General features: G+C 36.5%; 1 protein-coding gene across 2 annotated transcripts in view; it reads right to left on the minus strand.

Annotated features, from left to right (window-relative positions):
* Positions 1–5,924: 5,924 nt before the first annotated feature.
* Positions 5,925–13,102, minus strand: part of ALKAL1 (ALK and LTK ligand 1) — a 36,297-nt gene continuing 29,119 nt past the window's right edge. Inside the window, exons 4-6 of one of the 2 annotated variants that reach the window (XM_053989709.1) lie at positions 11,716–11,796; positions 9,409–9,485; positions 5,925–6,575 (exon numbers count right to left, since the gene is read on the minus strand). In XM_053989709.1, the coding sequence (XP_053845684.1) occupies positions 9,421–9,485; positions 11,716–11,796 (146 nt within the window). In that variant the 3' untranslated portion in view covers positions 5,925–6,575; positions 9,409–9,420. The remainder of the gene's footprint in view (positions 6,576–9,408; positions 9,486–11,715; positions 11,797–13,102) is intronic. The other variant, XM_053989715.1, reaches the window with a different exon arrangement.

Below are 13,102 nucleotides of genomic sequence, written 5' to 3' on the forward strand. Positions count from 1 at the left end.
CATTGGGCTTGAGGAACAGTTATCCATCCTGGCCTGAGGATATCAGACAGTGGAGAATGAGGCAGTTTTCTCAGAACTCTGATACTCAGTTTGGTGTCAGCCTTCAGCCATGAGACTGTACGGAATAACTGCAAGAATTCAAACAGTATCAAGGATACACTTATTTCATTTGGGAAAATGAAATATAACTCCATAAACTGACAACATCCAGTCTCACCAAGAGCAATTCAGCCCCAGAACAACTTAAAAACACATTCCTGTTGTTCAAGTGAGAACAAAATATAAGCTGGTGGTTTATGTGCTGCGTCAGTCTGCTGTTAACCCTGGGTCTGTGTGTGACTGGGCATGTTCAAACCTCTAGGGTTCAGAAGCAGCCTTTCTATATTTTGTCTCTGGTTATCACCTGCAAATAAACCATGAGCCTGGTTAACGTGCCCTGAAAGCTGTACAATTCATGTAACAGAGGTACAAGTTATTCTCAGGGTATGGGAAAGATGAAGGAACTCTTCAGGAGCAGGTAACATTTAAGACCCTTTTACCCCATCTTGCAAGCTTCAGTTTCTGATGTCATCAGTGTCATTTATTGCTTTTCTTTGGGGTATATGAATGGGAGAGACCTCTTAAGACGCAGAATTAACCTATTAGATGAAGGCAACTTTTAATTACCGTAATTTAATAAACATAATTCAGTCCTCTAATAAAAAAATGCTATAAATTGACATTAAAAGACTCTCTCAGAATACGACAGTGAAATTATTCAGGGTTTTATAATTTCAAAACACCATCCTGACATTTGTCCCTAGTCAGCTCCTATGGAGTACATCCTCATATAGACTTTTGAGACAGAGAATTACACCAAGGAGTTAGTCACAGACACTGTATGAGTAAGGCAGTAAGGATGTGGAGATCATATGAGGAGAAATTATTCCCATTGAAAGCCCTAAATAGCTCAAGTTCACAGAAGTTTAGAGACACAAAAACTTTAAGGGGCATTTCCGTATAGCACTACCTAAGCACTCAAAGTGGCATTCAGGAATGTGTGAGTTATACAGATCCTCATCTCTTCCATACCTCCCTCCAGAAGCAGGGAGAACATGGTAAGGCAGGGGCATATTTATTGGGAGAAGCAGGGTTCAAAATGGAAAAGAAAGGAAAGGAAAGGCTGCAGTTTGTTTGCTTTCTTAGACCTCTCTTATGACCAAATGGAAAATATTCCCTCTATTTTGTAGAATTCCTCTCTAATGAAGCACAATCAAAAATTGATCAATTTTAAGTACTTTTCTTGATGATAACAAGTCACTTTGACTTTCATCAAGATGAAAGCTTACCTGTAAAATATTCCTACCAGAACTTAACGTACTGAGTGACAGGGAAACAATGAAACAATGAAAACAATAAACTTTACCTGGATAATCATGAAGCAATGCATATGAGAAAAGGCATGTTACACTTTATGTACAGATATAATGATGGGCTTCAAGCTAACATTTTCTGAGATATGGAAGTTAAATATTTCCATGAAAACATAAATTCATTGTTCAGCTCTAACTAAAGTGAATATTACTAGAAAATAAATATCAGTTACGCAAATTGGAAATATTTAATTTATGTACTGTTTAGACAGTGAGTTCTAAGGGAGGCAAATGGCATAAATGGAGTTCATATTGCAGAGAACAGAAGACTACTGCAAAATGTGCTCCATAAGTAGAAGTGCATGACCATCAGTGAATATTTCAAAGATAGCAATTTTGTCTGTAGTAAATGAGTAATTATTCCTTGAACTTGTTGCTTCATACATAAAATGCAAAATTTACCATATTCAATGTAAAAATGGACAGCAATTCTAATGGCAGGACTATTCCTTTTTAGAAGAAATATCTTTAATAGGAGGGAACAAACGTTTTCTGATACTGCAAGTAAGCAAATGAATCAACTGCTAAAGCAAGGGGCAGAATTACTGCACTTCCATAGAATTACAGGAGTGATAAGGACAAATGAGCACCAAAGATAAATTAATTACACTCATTATATTGTGCAGTGTAATTACATTAATAATACTCTACATGGATAGTAAAGATATGCTGGTATGGTTGAAAAAAATACTCATCTTTGGGTCTAAAATCAAAAACCATGATATAAAATGGTATAAATTTATCTGTCAAAATATTTAAGAATTATCATCTTAGTGAAGCTACATGAAAGCTTCACAAATTATTTTCACTGTGTTCTTTCTTTGGTGGACTTTTAATGATAATGGTTTATATTTGATTTTTTTTTTTAACCTGTCTGTGAGCAGAGGATAAGGCTTTCATGTTTGTAGAGACAGTGAGGATGTAAGACTGGGTGGAAAGTTCAGCTATTGTATGGTTGATGGAGGAGGAAAGAAATTAAATGTAGACCAGCAGAAAATATTAGCCTGGGGAATTCAAACTCATACTCCAGAGTATTAAGTGCTGCCTACCCTCACTTTTTTTATTTGTACCTTTCCTTTGCTTCTCCATAGCTATCTTTCCCAGCTCAGGTCCAGTGCAGGTAGCCCCTGATACTGGGATGGTGAGAGCAGAGGGACGTATTTCAGGCAGATACTTTCTTTCCCAGCATGGCAGCTATCTATCCTGATCTTCTGCACTGACCAGTTGTCGCAGCTCAGAGTGTCATGCCAAACCATCTTGTGCAGGGTAACTGACAGGTCTATAAGCAGCATCTCTATTTCTGCTGACCAGTGCAAACTACTGACCCAGGTGAATTAGAGATCCCATGGTGGACAAGGAGGATCAGATGCGATGAAAAGAATATCTGTGAGGTGCTGGTTTCATTGGCCATGTTGAAATAATTAGGATTTCTACATCTCCTATGCCTAATGTATTTATCTATCTAATGTCTCAACTTTACCCATTTCCTCCTGCAGCTGAAAACCAACATAGCCATTAATAAAATCTTTTATATATGATCTGAACGTATATTAATTTTGTTGTTTTACATCTCAGTTACTGTCCCAACACTTTTGCTGGTCTTCACAATAGGTGTCCAAGGTGAATCTTGCAGTTAATCTTTCCCACATTTTTGCTTATTCTCATTTTTGGTGTCTTCCATGGTATAATTTTCTTTTTAAAACTAATATCTCATATCATGCTAAAATTTCAGTTTCTGACACAATATGTTCATGCCATCACTTATTTCCTATGTGGGAAATATTGGGTTCCTATGTGCAGTGCTGGGTTCTTCTAATTTTTTTAGAAAAGCCCCTCTACAATGAGAGACCTCATAACAGGAAGGGTTCCTTATAAAACTCTTCTTGGCTGTCTTGCTCTCTGCTGTCAAATCTCCAAGTGATGCATTTAGACAGCTGACAATGGAGTAATTTTCCACCTCACCGGTCAACAAAAGTTCATTGTTTTCATGTGCACTTCCCTCACACTGTTTTACTCTGTGGTTTTAACCTCTCTGAGACGAGAATAGGGTCTCGTGCATTTGAGTGCATTTGAATAGCACTCAAAGCAAAGACTACAAAACTTTTACACTGTTGTGATAAAAAATTAAGGTGGTCTCAGCAATAAAGACAAAAAAATTGAACTTTGGGTTGTAGTCTCCATTTACACAGACCCAGGTTAAATTGTTGTTGGTCTTATGCTGTTGGCCTTCTCTCTGCAATATGCCAGACCAAAAACAGTATTTGCTGACAGTGGTTTTCTTTAGTAATTCAGAAGTCTGGAGCAATGAAGTTTTTTGAAAAAGGTGAACAGTTTAGCAGAGTGAAAAATTGGGATGACACTATTGTAGATTCTGGCTCTGTCCCTATCCAATATTCTCCACCAGGATAGAAATTAGACAAAAATTTTGAGGATGCAAGGACAACACAGTAATGGGAAAAGCCATAATCAGAAGTATTTCTGAAGCCAAAATATATTTTGATTCAATTGCATGAGAAAAAAATGAAAGAAAATCTAGAAGAGAAAACAGTCATGTGAAAACGTGACAAAACTACAGCTTATTTGAGCGTATCATCTCCTCTCAGCTTCTGTGGCATTTGGTTCTTTACTGTGTTTCCAAAAACCATCCTCTAGACTTGATTCCTTGATTCCTAGGACCATTAACAGATCTTACAACTTATGTGTCAGGTTAACAAGAAAGTGACTGTGTTATGCTACTTCATGATTTTTCTGCTACTAACTTTAGCATCCCTGCATCTAAAAATCATGATGGAGTACAGTGACAAACACATGTGTAGAGGAGTGGTTCAAAAACGTTGGGTGTATTTCCAGCTACTTAGAGCATGGAAATCAAAAAGGGGCCAAACAGAAAGAAGGGATCCATGCCACAAATGTCTCAAAGAATAATTTGTTTCCGGAAAAAAAAAATAAAATCTAAGCCATTTGATTTCTGGGGAAGAAGAACTATGTGGTTTATCCCTTTAATAATTTCATTATTTCTTTTTTTCCCTCATAAATATTTTAACTTGTCATACTAATCTCTGTTTTGCATCTTTGTAACATCTGTGGATCTTCTCTAAGATAGGGACTGGATCACTTTTCAACTCAGTAGAAATAAGATTTCTTTATTTTTTTCAAAGGTAAAGCTATTGATTTAGCACATTAGATTTGAGCTCAAAAATTTTATTAAATATCCCAAATTAGGTCTTCTCATTGGAATTTAGATAGTGCAAAAAGTAATTTTCAGGAAAAAAAATCACAAATACTTGAATTTTTTTCAGTCCCTTGAGGAAAGAAATGAGAAATTTTTTTTAGACTGAGAAGCTAGCAAACCAGAGTGGAAAAATCAAACTGAGACTAATGACAAATGCTTTTCTTGGAGACTGATTGCCTGCTCTGAGCCTCATCCTCTCTCCTCTGCTGAATTGTTTTGGCCAATAAAACTTCTGTGAAGTATGTTACTCACAGAGATCCAAAGGTATCCTTCTCTCCATTCCAACCACTGGGATTTTCAGAATAAATATTGCTTTCAACATGGATTAGGAGGAGACTTGAAAACTTTGCGCTTACCAAAAGAACATGATTGCAGAAAGTTAGAAGACCAATCCACAAATACAAAGAGTACAGGACAACCTCCTAGCTGGGACTATAGATGGAGTAAGTACTTCTAAAAGCTGTGGGTTGGACTGCTTAGAGCATCAGAGGACACTGCACATCTTTGGTGCAGTAATACACTGAATGTATCGAAAGAAGGAAGAAAATCCCTTTAGATACCCCTTTGCTATTTGATGAGGAATCCCAGGGCAAAGTTTTCCTGCTATTCTGTAGTGGGAAAAGTGCTGGGCATAGAAGCTAAGGGGCTCATGAAGCCCACATTGAGGGAAAGGGTAGAGATAGTATTTAATCTGAAGGGATCATCTCGAATGGGCAATTATCTCAAGAATTTTGATTTGAGAATTGTAATCAATGTGTGTTGTCAATTACTCTGTATCTGACTGTAAAACCCCCACTGGATACTAGGTTCTTTTTAAAGCAATCACATGAGCTTTCAATAAAAGAGATAAGAGCAAATGTGACCAATGTAATTTGATTTTAAATAAAAAATATATAGCAGTTGTGCCCTGGAGTCTTCCAAAATATTTAAGGCTGATGTATCACCAGCCAAATTTATTCATTATACCCTTTCAATTTATGGAATTATGCTTTAAAGCATTTTTTTCTCCTGTTAGACTTTTTTATTACCCTCTTTGCATACTTGATGTTTTCTGTTGTTCACACTAGGTACATGACGCATTTTTGTTCACACCTTATTCAGCTGAAGAATAAATGGCTGAATAAAATTTACCTCATGAAAATGAAATGCTGTAAAATACTAAACCCACAAGTTTGAAATTCTCAGTGGAAGATTATTTCAAGTTCACCAGTAGATTAAATATACATATTAAATAAGTGACCTCTTAATAAACTTAAATAACTCCTCCTGTAAAATAGTTTATTTTTATGTTCTTTATTCCACCAAAACTGCATTGCAGTTTTCCAGTCTTTATATTTACATTATTTGCAACTCTTTCCATAAGTGCCGGTACAAATGTAACTGATGAAAATCCAGAATAGTCATACAAATGTTCCTGAAAGCAAGGTGCATTTCTGAGCAAATTTTTTCTGATGCACAATAATACATATGTATATATTAACAAAGCTTCATAATATAAAATATCTTCCATGGCAAGTAAAACTTCCCCACTTACAGCTTATTCAGATTTCAGTTACACAGACTTCTGCATTTCAAGTTAGTGCAAATAATGAGAGTAAGAGCCTGAGCAGAACGATGTAAATACAACGTAACAAGAGAAACAGCAAAATTTTACCAACTCCCTGCATACGGTTATAACACTTAATCAGTATATCATTAGTATTCTTCATACACAATGTATTTAAATAATTGGCTTGTCTGAACTATAGGCAACAAATTTACAAAATAAAATAATGTTTCACACAAATATGGAATGTCGGACAAATATATGAAAATAAAACGCATCTAGTAACAAAACATTATAAATCAAAAAGATAAAAGATGTCTTCTCCATTTGTGAAGATTTCAAGGCACTTTCTTGGCAAATCAGAATTCTCTCCTTGGTAGAAAGTCTGCAAGAGAAAAGGACATGCCATTTTATAACTAGTTCCAAACCAGAGAAGCAGACTGCTTGGCAAAATTCTGTTCATAAACCACAGCTTCCTGCAGATTGCATAAATCATAAGATTAACTTCAAATGCCAGTGGGTCTTGCCCTCCTGTGAACACTAATGAGTTTTGCCGCGGCAAATCCTCAGCATCAGTGCCAAGAGGTTTAACACATAGAGGTCTGCACTGCTGCACCTTGCAGGGAAGTTCCCCATGCACATAGCCACGTGCAGTTCTACATTCTGGGTTTCATCAAATCCTTTACTTCCATTTGCAGGGATCTGACTCAGGAAATGAAAATAAACCCACCCAAACCTCTAAGAGCTGTATGCATGTGCTCGGCATCCCTGCCAGGAGCCACCCCAGCGGCTGCCCGGGGTGCGGCGTCTCTCCATGGTGCTGAAACATCCCGCCACGGCTTGCGTGACCGGATCCCGCGTGCAGACGGCTGACTTTCCCCAAAAAAAGTTCATTTCGAGGAGGAAAAGACCACGTCTTCTTTGTATAGCCGGATATTTACGGATGAGGAAGGAAAATATTTGCATAATAGCACTGCAGCACTTTTTTTTAATGAGGAAAAGGCAGCCTATTTTAGTACTGGCAGAAAAAGGCTTAAAAATAGCTGTCAGTTCTTCAAGTGAGAGAGCCTCCTTCTTTAAGGTAACCAAGAATCTCCAAGACTCTGTCAGATGTTAAAATGAAGGAAAATTTTCTTACAGGCAACAGGATCTATGGCCATGTCCTCTCTACACTAGTGTGAGGGTGGTGAGGAGAACAGATCCCTTGTGCCAAAAGATGAAGTAGAAGCAATCAGAGAATCATGTTAGAAATGCAATGTTATTGAGGGATGAATGTATGTAACTCCTTTGTTGCACTCCCAACTAACAGGAAAGAGGGAGAAACTCCTGCCACTCTTCACCCTTCTCAAGAAAATGTTTCTATTCCAAGAATCAGTGGATATGAGTAAACATGAAAATGTGAGGATGTCTTATTTATGATGGAAACTGTCCGCTGTACTTAGTAGAGGAATGGAGTGAGGGAGCACAGAGACAGATGGGAAACTCTCAGATCATGGATCTACTTTTTCCTATGATGTTTTCTCTATTCTTAACAAAGTAGAGAGAAAGCCAGCCTAGATACAACTTTAAGTGAATGCAGTGCACACGAGCTGCTAGCAATGCTTACCATTTAAAACCTTTCTTCCATATTTTTCATGTCTTTGAATGTATTTTTGGCAGGCAAATTAAAATACCTGGCTTTGCAAATCATAACAACTTTTGATCCTTTTGTGTTTTAAAGATGGAAATAGGATGAGATAGATGCTTCTGTACTGTGGATATGTAGGCAGATCTTTGACTCATTCTCTTAAAAGAAAAACATTTGGAACACCAGAAATCTCTCTGAAAGCCCTGATACATGAATCCAGAGATGTAAATGGATACAGATAAAGGAAAAACAGAGACAAAAAAAGGTAAAACTGCAGAAAGTAAGAGAGTGGGATGTTTGAGAAAGCTGAGATTTAAAAGAAAATACTAAAAAACAAACAGGAATTTAAGAACCCCCGCCCCTTTTTTTTTTTTTTTTTTTTTTTTTTTTTTTTTTTTTTTTTTTTTTTTTTAAATAGGGCATTCAGAAAAGCGTTCCTGCCTTGAGTCATGAAAAGGAGATACAGGCAAAGTAATGAGATGCCTAGTCAGTCTCTGGTTTGCTGTCCTTGGTATATTCAAAACCATCTGCAACACCTGGAAATCGAGAGGCTAAAGAGACTGAAAATTGTTAAGAATAAAGGAAGAGAAAGAAATTATGTCATTTCTTCTCATAACTGAAATATTGCCATATTTAAAGCACAGCCACCAAAATGAATCCCACCTCCACTGAGAAATCAAATCAGCTAACTGACTCATATCCTACTCTTTTCTTATTCTTGATTAGTATGAATTGAAGTCTTGATGCAGGAAGAAGTGACATACACAACTCCCCCAAGCTCCAAGCTTGCAGTATTTGTCAGGAGGAGGTGGTGAAAGGAAACCATCTTTAAAGAAATTTAAATAAATAAAATTCACTGAACTTATACATTTTAGTGATTAACAATAACAATCGGTGTGTGTATTTACAATTAATCTTTGAAAGTATAACCATCTTATTGTTATCCAAATAACAGAAGAAAACAGCTCACTTGGAGATGTTACTTTCATCAGTGACAATGCTGTGTAATTAACATTTGACATGCTACTCATAAACAAGAATGGACTGGTTTCTTCCTCAGACTACTTAGTGAAACCTTTAGCTTTCCACATCTTTATGTTCAGTTTCCTTCCATCATCATGATGTGGTTATTAACTTTTCAGAAATTCTCAGAAGACAATATGGGAATGAAAAGGAGTCTCAGAAATTAATTAAGTGATAGGTGATCTATGAAGAGTGCATTGGTAGACCTGAGACCAAGACATTTTGTTTCTTCTATGGATTAACAACAAAGTCCTTGGGCATTTTTCTTTCACCAAGCAGACTCCTTCATGAAATTTTGAACAGCAAGAGGCCACCCAGTGCACAATTATGGACTGCAGTGCCACAAGTGACTTGTAGGAAATTACAGTGGGGCTTGTCAGAGGTAATTGTACTTCTGTGTATCTCCAGGAGGAGACAGTCAGTTCTGAAATGCCAAAGATGCATGTTGATACACTCTGATAATACCATCTTTTTGTATGCACACCTGATAACAAGGTACAAGTGTGTGTGAAGTAAACCACTAGATCATTCAACAAATAAGAAAATGAGTGGGGAAAATTATACTTACATAGCAAACATCCTAGGACTGTGTACACAAAGGGCTCATTGCTAATCTCGTTAGCAATCTTGCACACCTTTTGTAATCTATAAAACAGAATTATCCACAGCAATAATGAATTTCAGTTGCCAGATATCCTTTAAAAAACTGCATAAAATTAAATGCAAAGTTTGTACTTGAATTTCAGGCACTCTACACAGTGAAACTGTTATCTGATGGAAATTCGCAAAATTATGTGTGCAAGATGCAATATTAGATTGTACCTTAGGATAATCAGTGCTCTAGAGGAAAAGTGCCAGTGATGGAAGGAACTAAATTTCTACCAGGAGGTTTCCTACTGGGATGTGGAAGACCAGGAATTTAACTCATTAACTGGGAGGCTATTCTAACTATCACTATAACATAATCAGAAGTCAGGCTGTTTCAAACATTTTATTGTTCCATTTAGTATTAATATTGATTTAATTTCATAATTTTCACATTTAAGTACATCTCCTAATCATCAGACCAAAGATATTAACCTCCCACTTCCAATCCCCCTGTTGTGTGCCCTTGGTTCACATGACCACTTGGTTCAAGTGGACACCTGAATCATTGCTATCCTTTCTGATATTTGCTAACAAGAAATTCATAGGTGCTAATTTCTTCTCTTGCTTGATAAGTATGTTAATAAAACTTAATATAAATTGTGCCAAACAGTAAGAAAGTGATTGCTATCTGGGTTTCAGTTCCTCAGAAAATATTTGTACAGTGTATAACCATGTCAGAAGGAGAGGAAATAACTCATCTCATGATGACTAAGGTGTCCCTGACAGAAAATATCAAGCCCTGCTAAAGACACAGGGAAAGATCTTGGCTATGATCAGCCTGAGTGATAGATAAGGTGGAGACAAACCTGAAGATTTAGCTCTCCCTTTTAGAACAGAACATTCAGGTGAATGCAACTCATTGTCTGCTTTGGGTTTGCTTAATTCAAGGGGGAACAAAACTCTGCTGTGGTTTAAATCACCCTCTTTATTTTACAATTTGCTTTGATAGTTGAACTAAAAAATAAGTTCTTCACACCATTCAAATTCACAGTCTTCTTTTTAACTTTAAGAAAAGCTATTTAATTAGAAGGAAAATAATATTACCGTGTCTCTTCAGAAATAAAGTGAAACATTCGGCCAATACATAAAGTCAAATAATATTCACATGCTCTGGATCCATGTGTCAAGGCACACAACATGCCACATGGTATTTTTGTTGCACAGCATGTAATAGAAATATGTCTTGCCTGCTCCTGTGTCTACTTAGAAAGCTGTATGTATATCTTTTGAGGATCAGCTATTGATTCCTACATTCCAGCTTCTGATAAGTGTAAAGCCAAATGGAGATGAGGGCTGTTCCATCCCCTTTCAAACACTAAATCCTCTGAAGTGCTGAGCTATAGTGAGAGAGCATCTCAGCTGCTCACAAACAATGTTTCTAAGTGATGCAGTCAGAAAGTGCCATTGTTTTTTCACGTTAAATCCTGAAAAGCTTCCAAAGCACCAAACTTTGCCCACATTTTGTGCTTACACATCTGTAATGAGATTCATCTTCTCTAATTAAAACACACTGATTATTTTCCACTGACTTTAATTGAATTGTCCATTGCACTAGGGAATTCTGAAGTAACTTCTATTTAAAGAATTTCCATTTTGGTTTGGGGTTTTTGTTTGCTTTTTTATCCATTTTATCCAAGAAAACTTCTATTTTTCAGTGTCTCTGACAAAATTATATTTAGGCTGTGTTAAAGCAAATCTTCCTCAGTCTCAGAGAAGAAGGTTGTTTGATGAGAACTGAAAGTATCAATAACAGAATGATGAATCAAATCATTTTATGTTGCTTAACAATGGGCATATAATAGAAAATTATACTCACAAGCTGAAATATACTAAACCCCAAAGATACAACTAAGCATTAACAAAGATACAATTAAGCATTAAGAGAAGGTAAAGAATGGTTCAGATTTTATCTTGCACAAGGAAAGCTAAGGAGAGCAAGAAGGAGAATATCTGCCCTCTGCATAAGCATGCCCTACTGATTTTTTTCAGTGTAGTTTTCATTTCATTTATTTCAGCATCACTTTTAAGGAACTCCATGATGTTCAGCTGAGAGCAACTGCATTAACAGAAAATCTTTATATATTAGAAGACTTTGGGTATGTTGTTTAATGTAGTGCTAAAGAGCAACTGTTTAAAAAAGGATCAGGACACCAAACACTTAACAAAAAAAGTGTGCTGCTTTCAAGCAAGTATCACAGCTAGCGTTAGAAGGTACTTTGCTACTTACAGGTTGGCGTTGAGCAGTCCCTTGTGTTGTGATACAGTCGATGAAAGTGCTTGCTACACTCTGAGGAAAATGTGACTGGCCCTGTTTGAAAGTAAGGAGGAGTTAACAACAGTGTCACTGCTCTGCAGCTTCAATGACTGACAACAACACATAGCACTAAGATAATTTTTTTCTCAGCTAAAATTGCATTTAGTCTTTTACTATACCTTAAACAACTATGATGAAACACAAGTATAATAATGCTAGTGAAATAACAGAAAGAAATTCTGTTGCTGTGCCTTTACACTCATGATATAAAAAAAAGAAAAATGACACATTAAAATGATGGGTTGGTTTGGGCTTGAAATTCCAGTACTTCAAAATTAGCAGTAAAATTTCTTATATGGTGAAAAATAGAATGGCAATTACAATAGAATTTTGTTTGTTCAATAGTTGTCTAATGTCTGTAGTCTAATGTAGAAGGAGTAATGCATCTGGACTGAGGATACTATTTGTAAAGACAAATAAAAGCAACATTTTAAGAAAATACGAGTTTCTAACCCCTGGAAAGATCAAGTACTTCAATGTACTAATGATTTTAATTTGCACGTAGATGGCTTATAAAATTCTTAATATACAGTGTGGGTGTTGAGGGAAAAAAGAAATGACAGCTGAATAACATCTAGGAACCTGATCTCCTGATAAAATAATCCTAGTAAAAAAGCATACGATGTGCAGAACGCAGGGTGTGTTTCATCTTTGGCAAAGCAAATCCCTGCATGTCCAGGGTACAGTGTGCTGCTCTCTTTGGATATACAGTGCCATTGGTTTACACTAATATTTGATAAAAAGGTGTCCCTGCTTATGGCCAGAGGTTGGAACTAAATGATCTTTAAGGTTCCTTACAACCCAAATCATTCTATGGTCCTATTTTTCTATAAAACATGGCTCAGCTGTAAGAAGTTGCCAAAGACCCCTTCCAATATCACTGATGGCCTCAGGAAAGTATTACTGGTGACATTCAAGTTGAAAAGGAGAGCAAAAATACAGTATTTGCATCCCATAACCTGCTTAGCAAGACTGTCACTGACAGCTGGGGATGAGTATCCTGTGGTTTGGACAGAAAACATTGACATAAACTGACGTTAAGTGAATAAGACTAAATTCAAATCTAAATTTAGTACAAGTAGGAACCCTGAATAAGAATAGCTTGCTTCAAGAAATGTTACAAAATTATTCACATGAAGCAGACTTTGTTGGCCAACTTTCCTTTCAGAGGAAGCTAGGAAGCATTTCTGGGGGAAAAAAAATACTTGTTTCGTAACTTGAAAGATGGTTCATGGGCCTGGTAAAATATATCAAGCTAATTCTCTCTGGATAGTGAAGCCAACCTGCCATGAGCTCCAGA

The sequence above is a fragment of the Vidua macroura genome, chromosome 1, assembly GCF_024509145.1.
Source record: "Vidua macroura isolate BioBank_ID:100142 chromosome 1, ASM2450914v1, whole genome shotgun sequence".
Taxonomy (NCBI): Eukaryota; Metazoa; Chordata; class Aves; order Passeriformes; family Viduidae; genus Vidua; species Vidua macroura.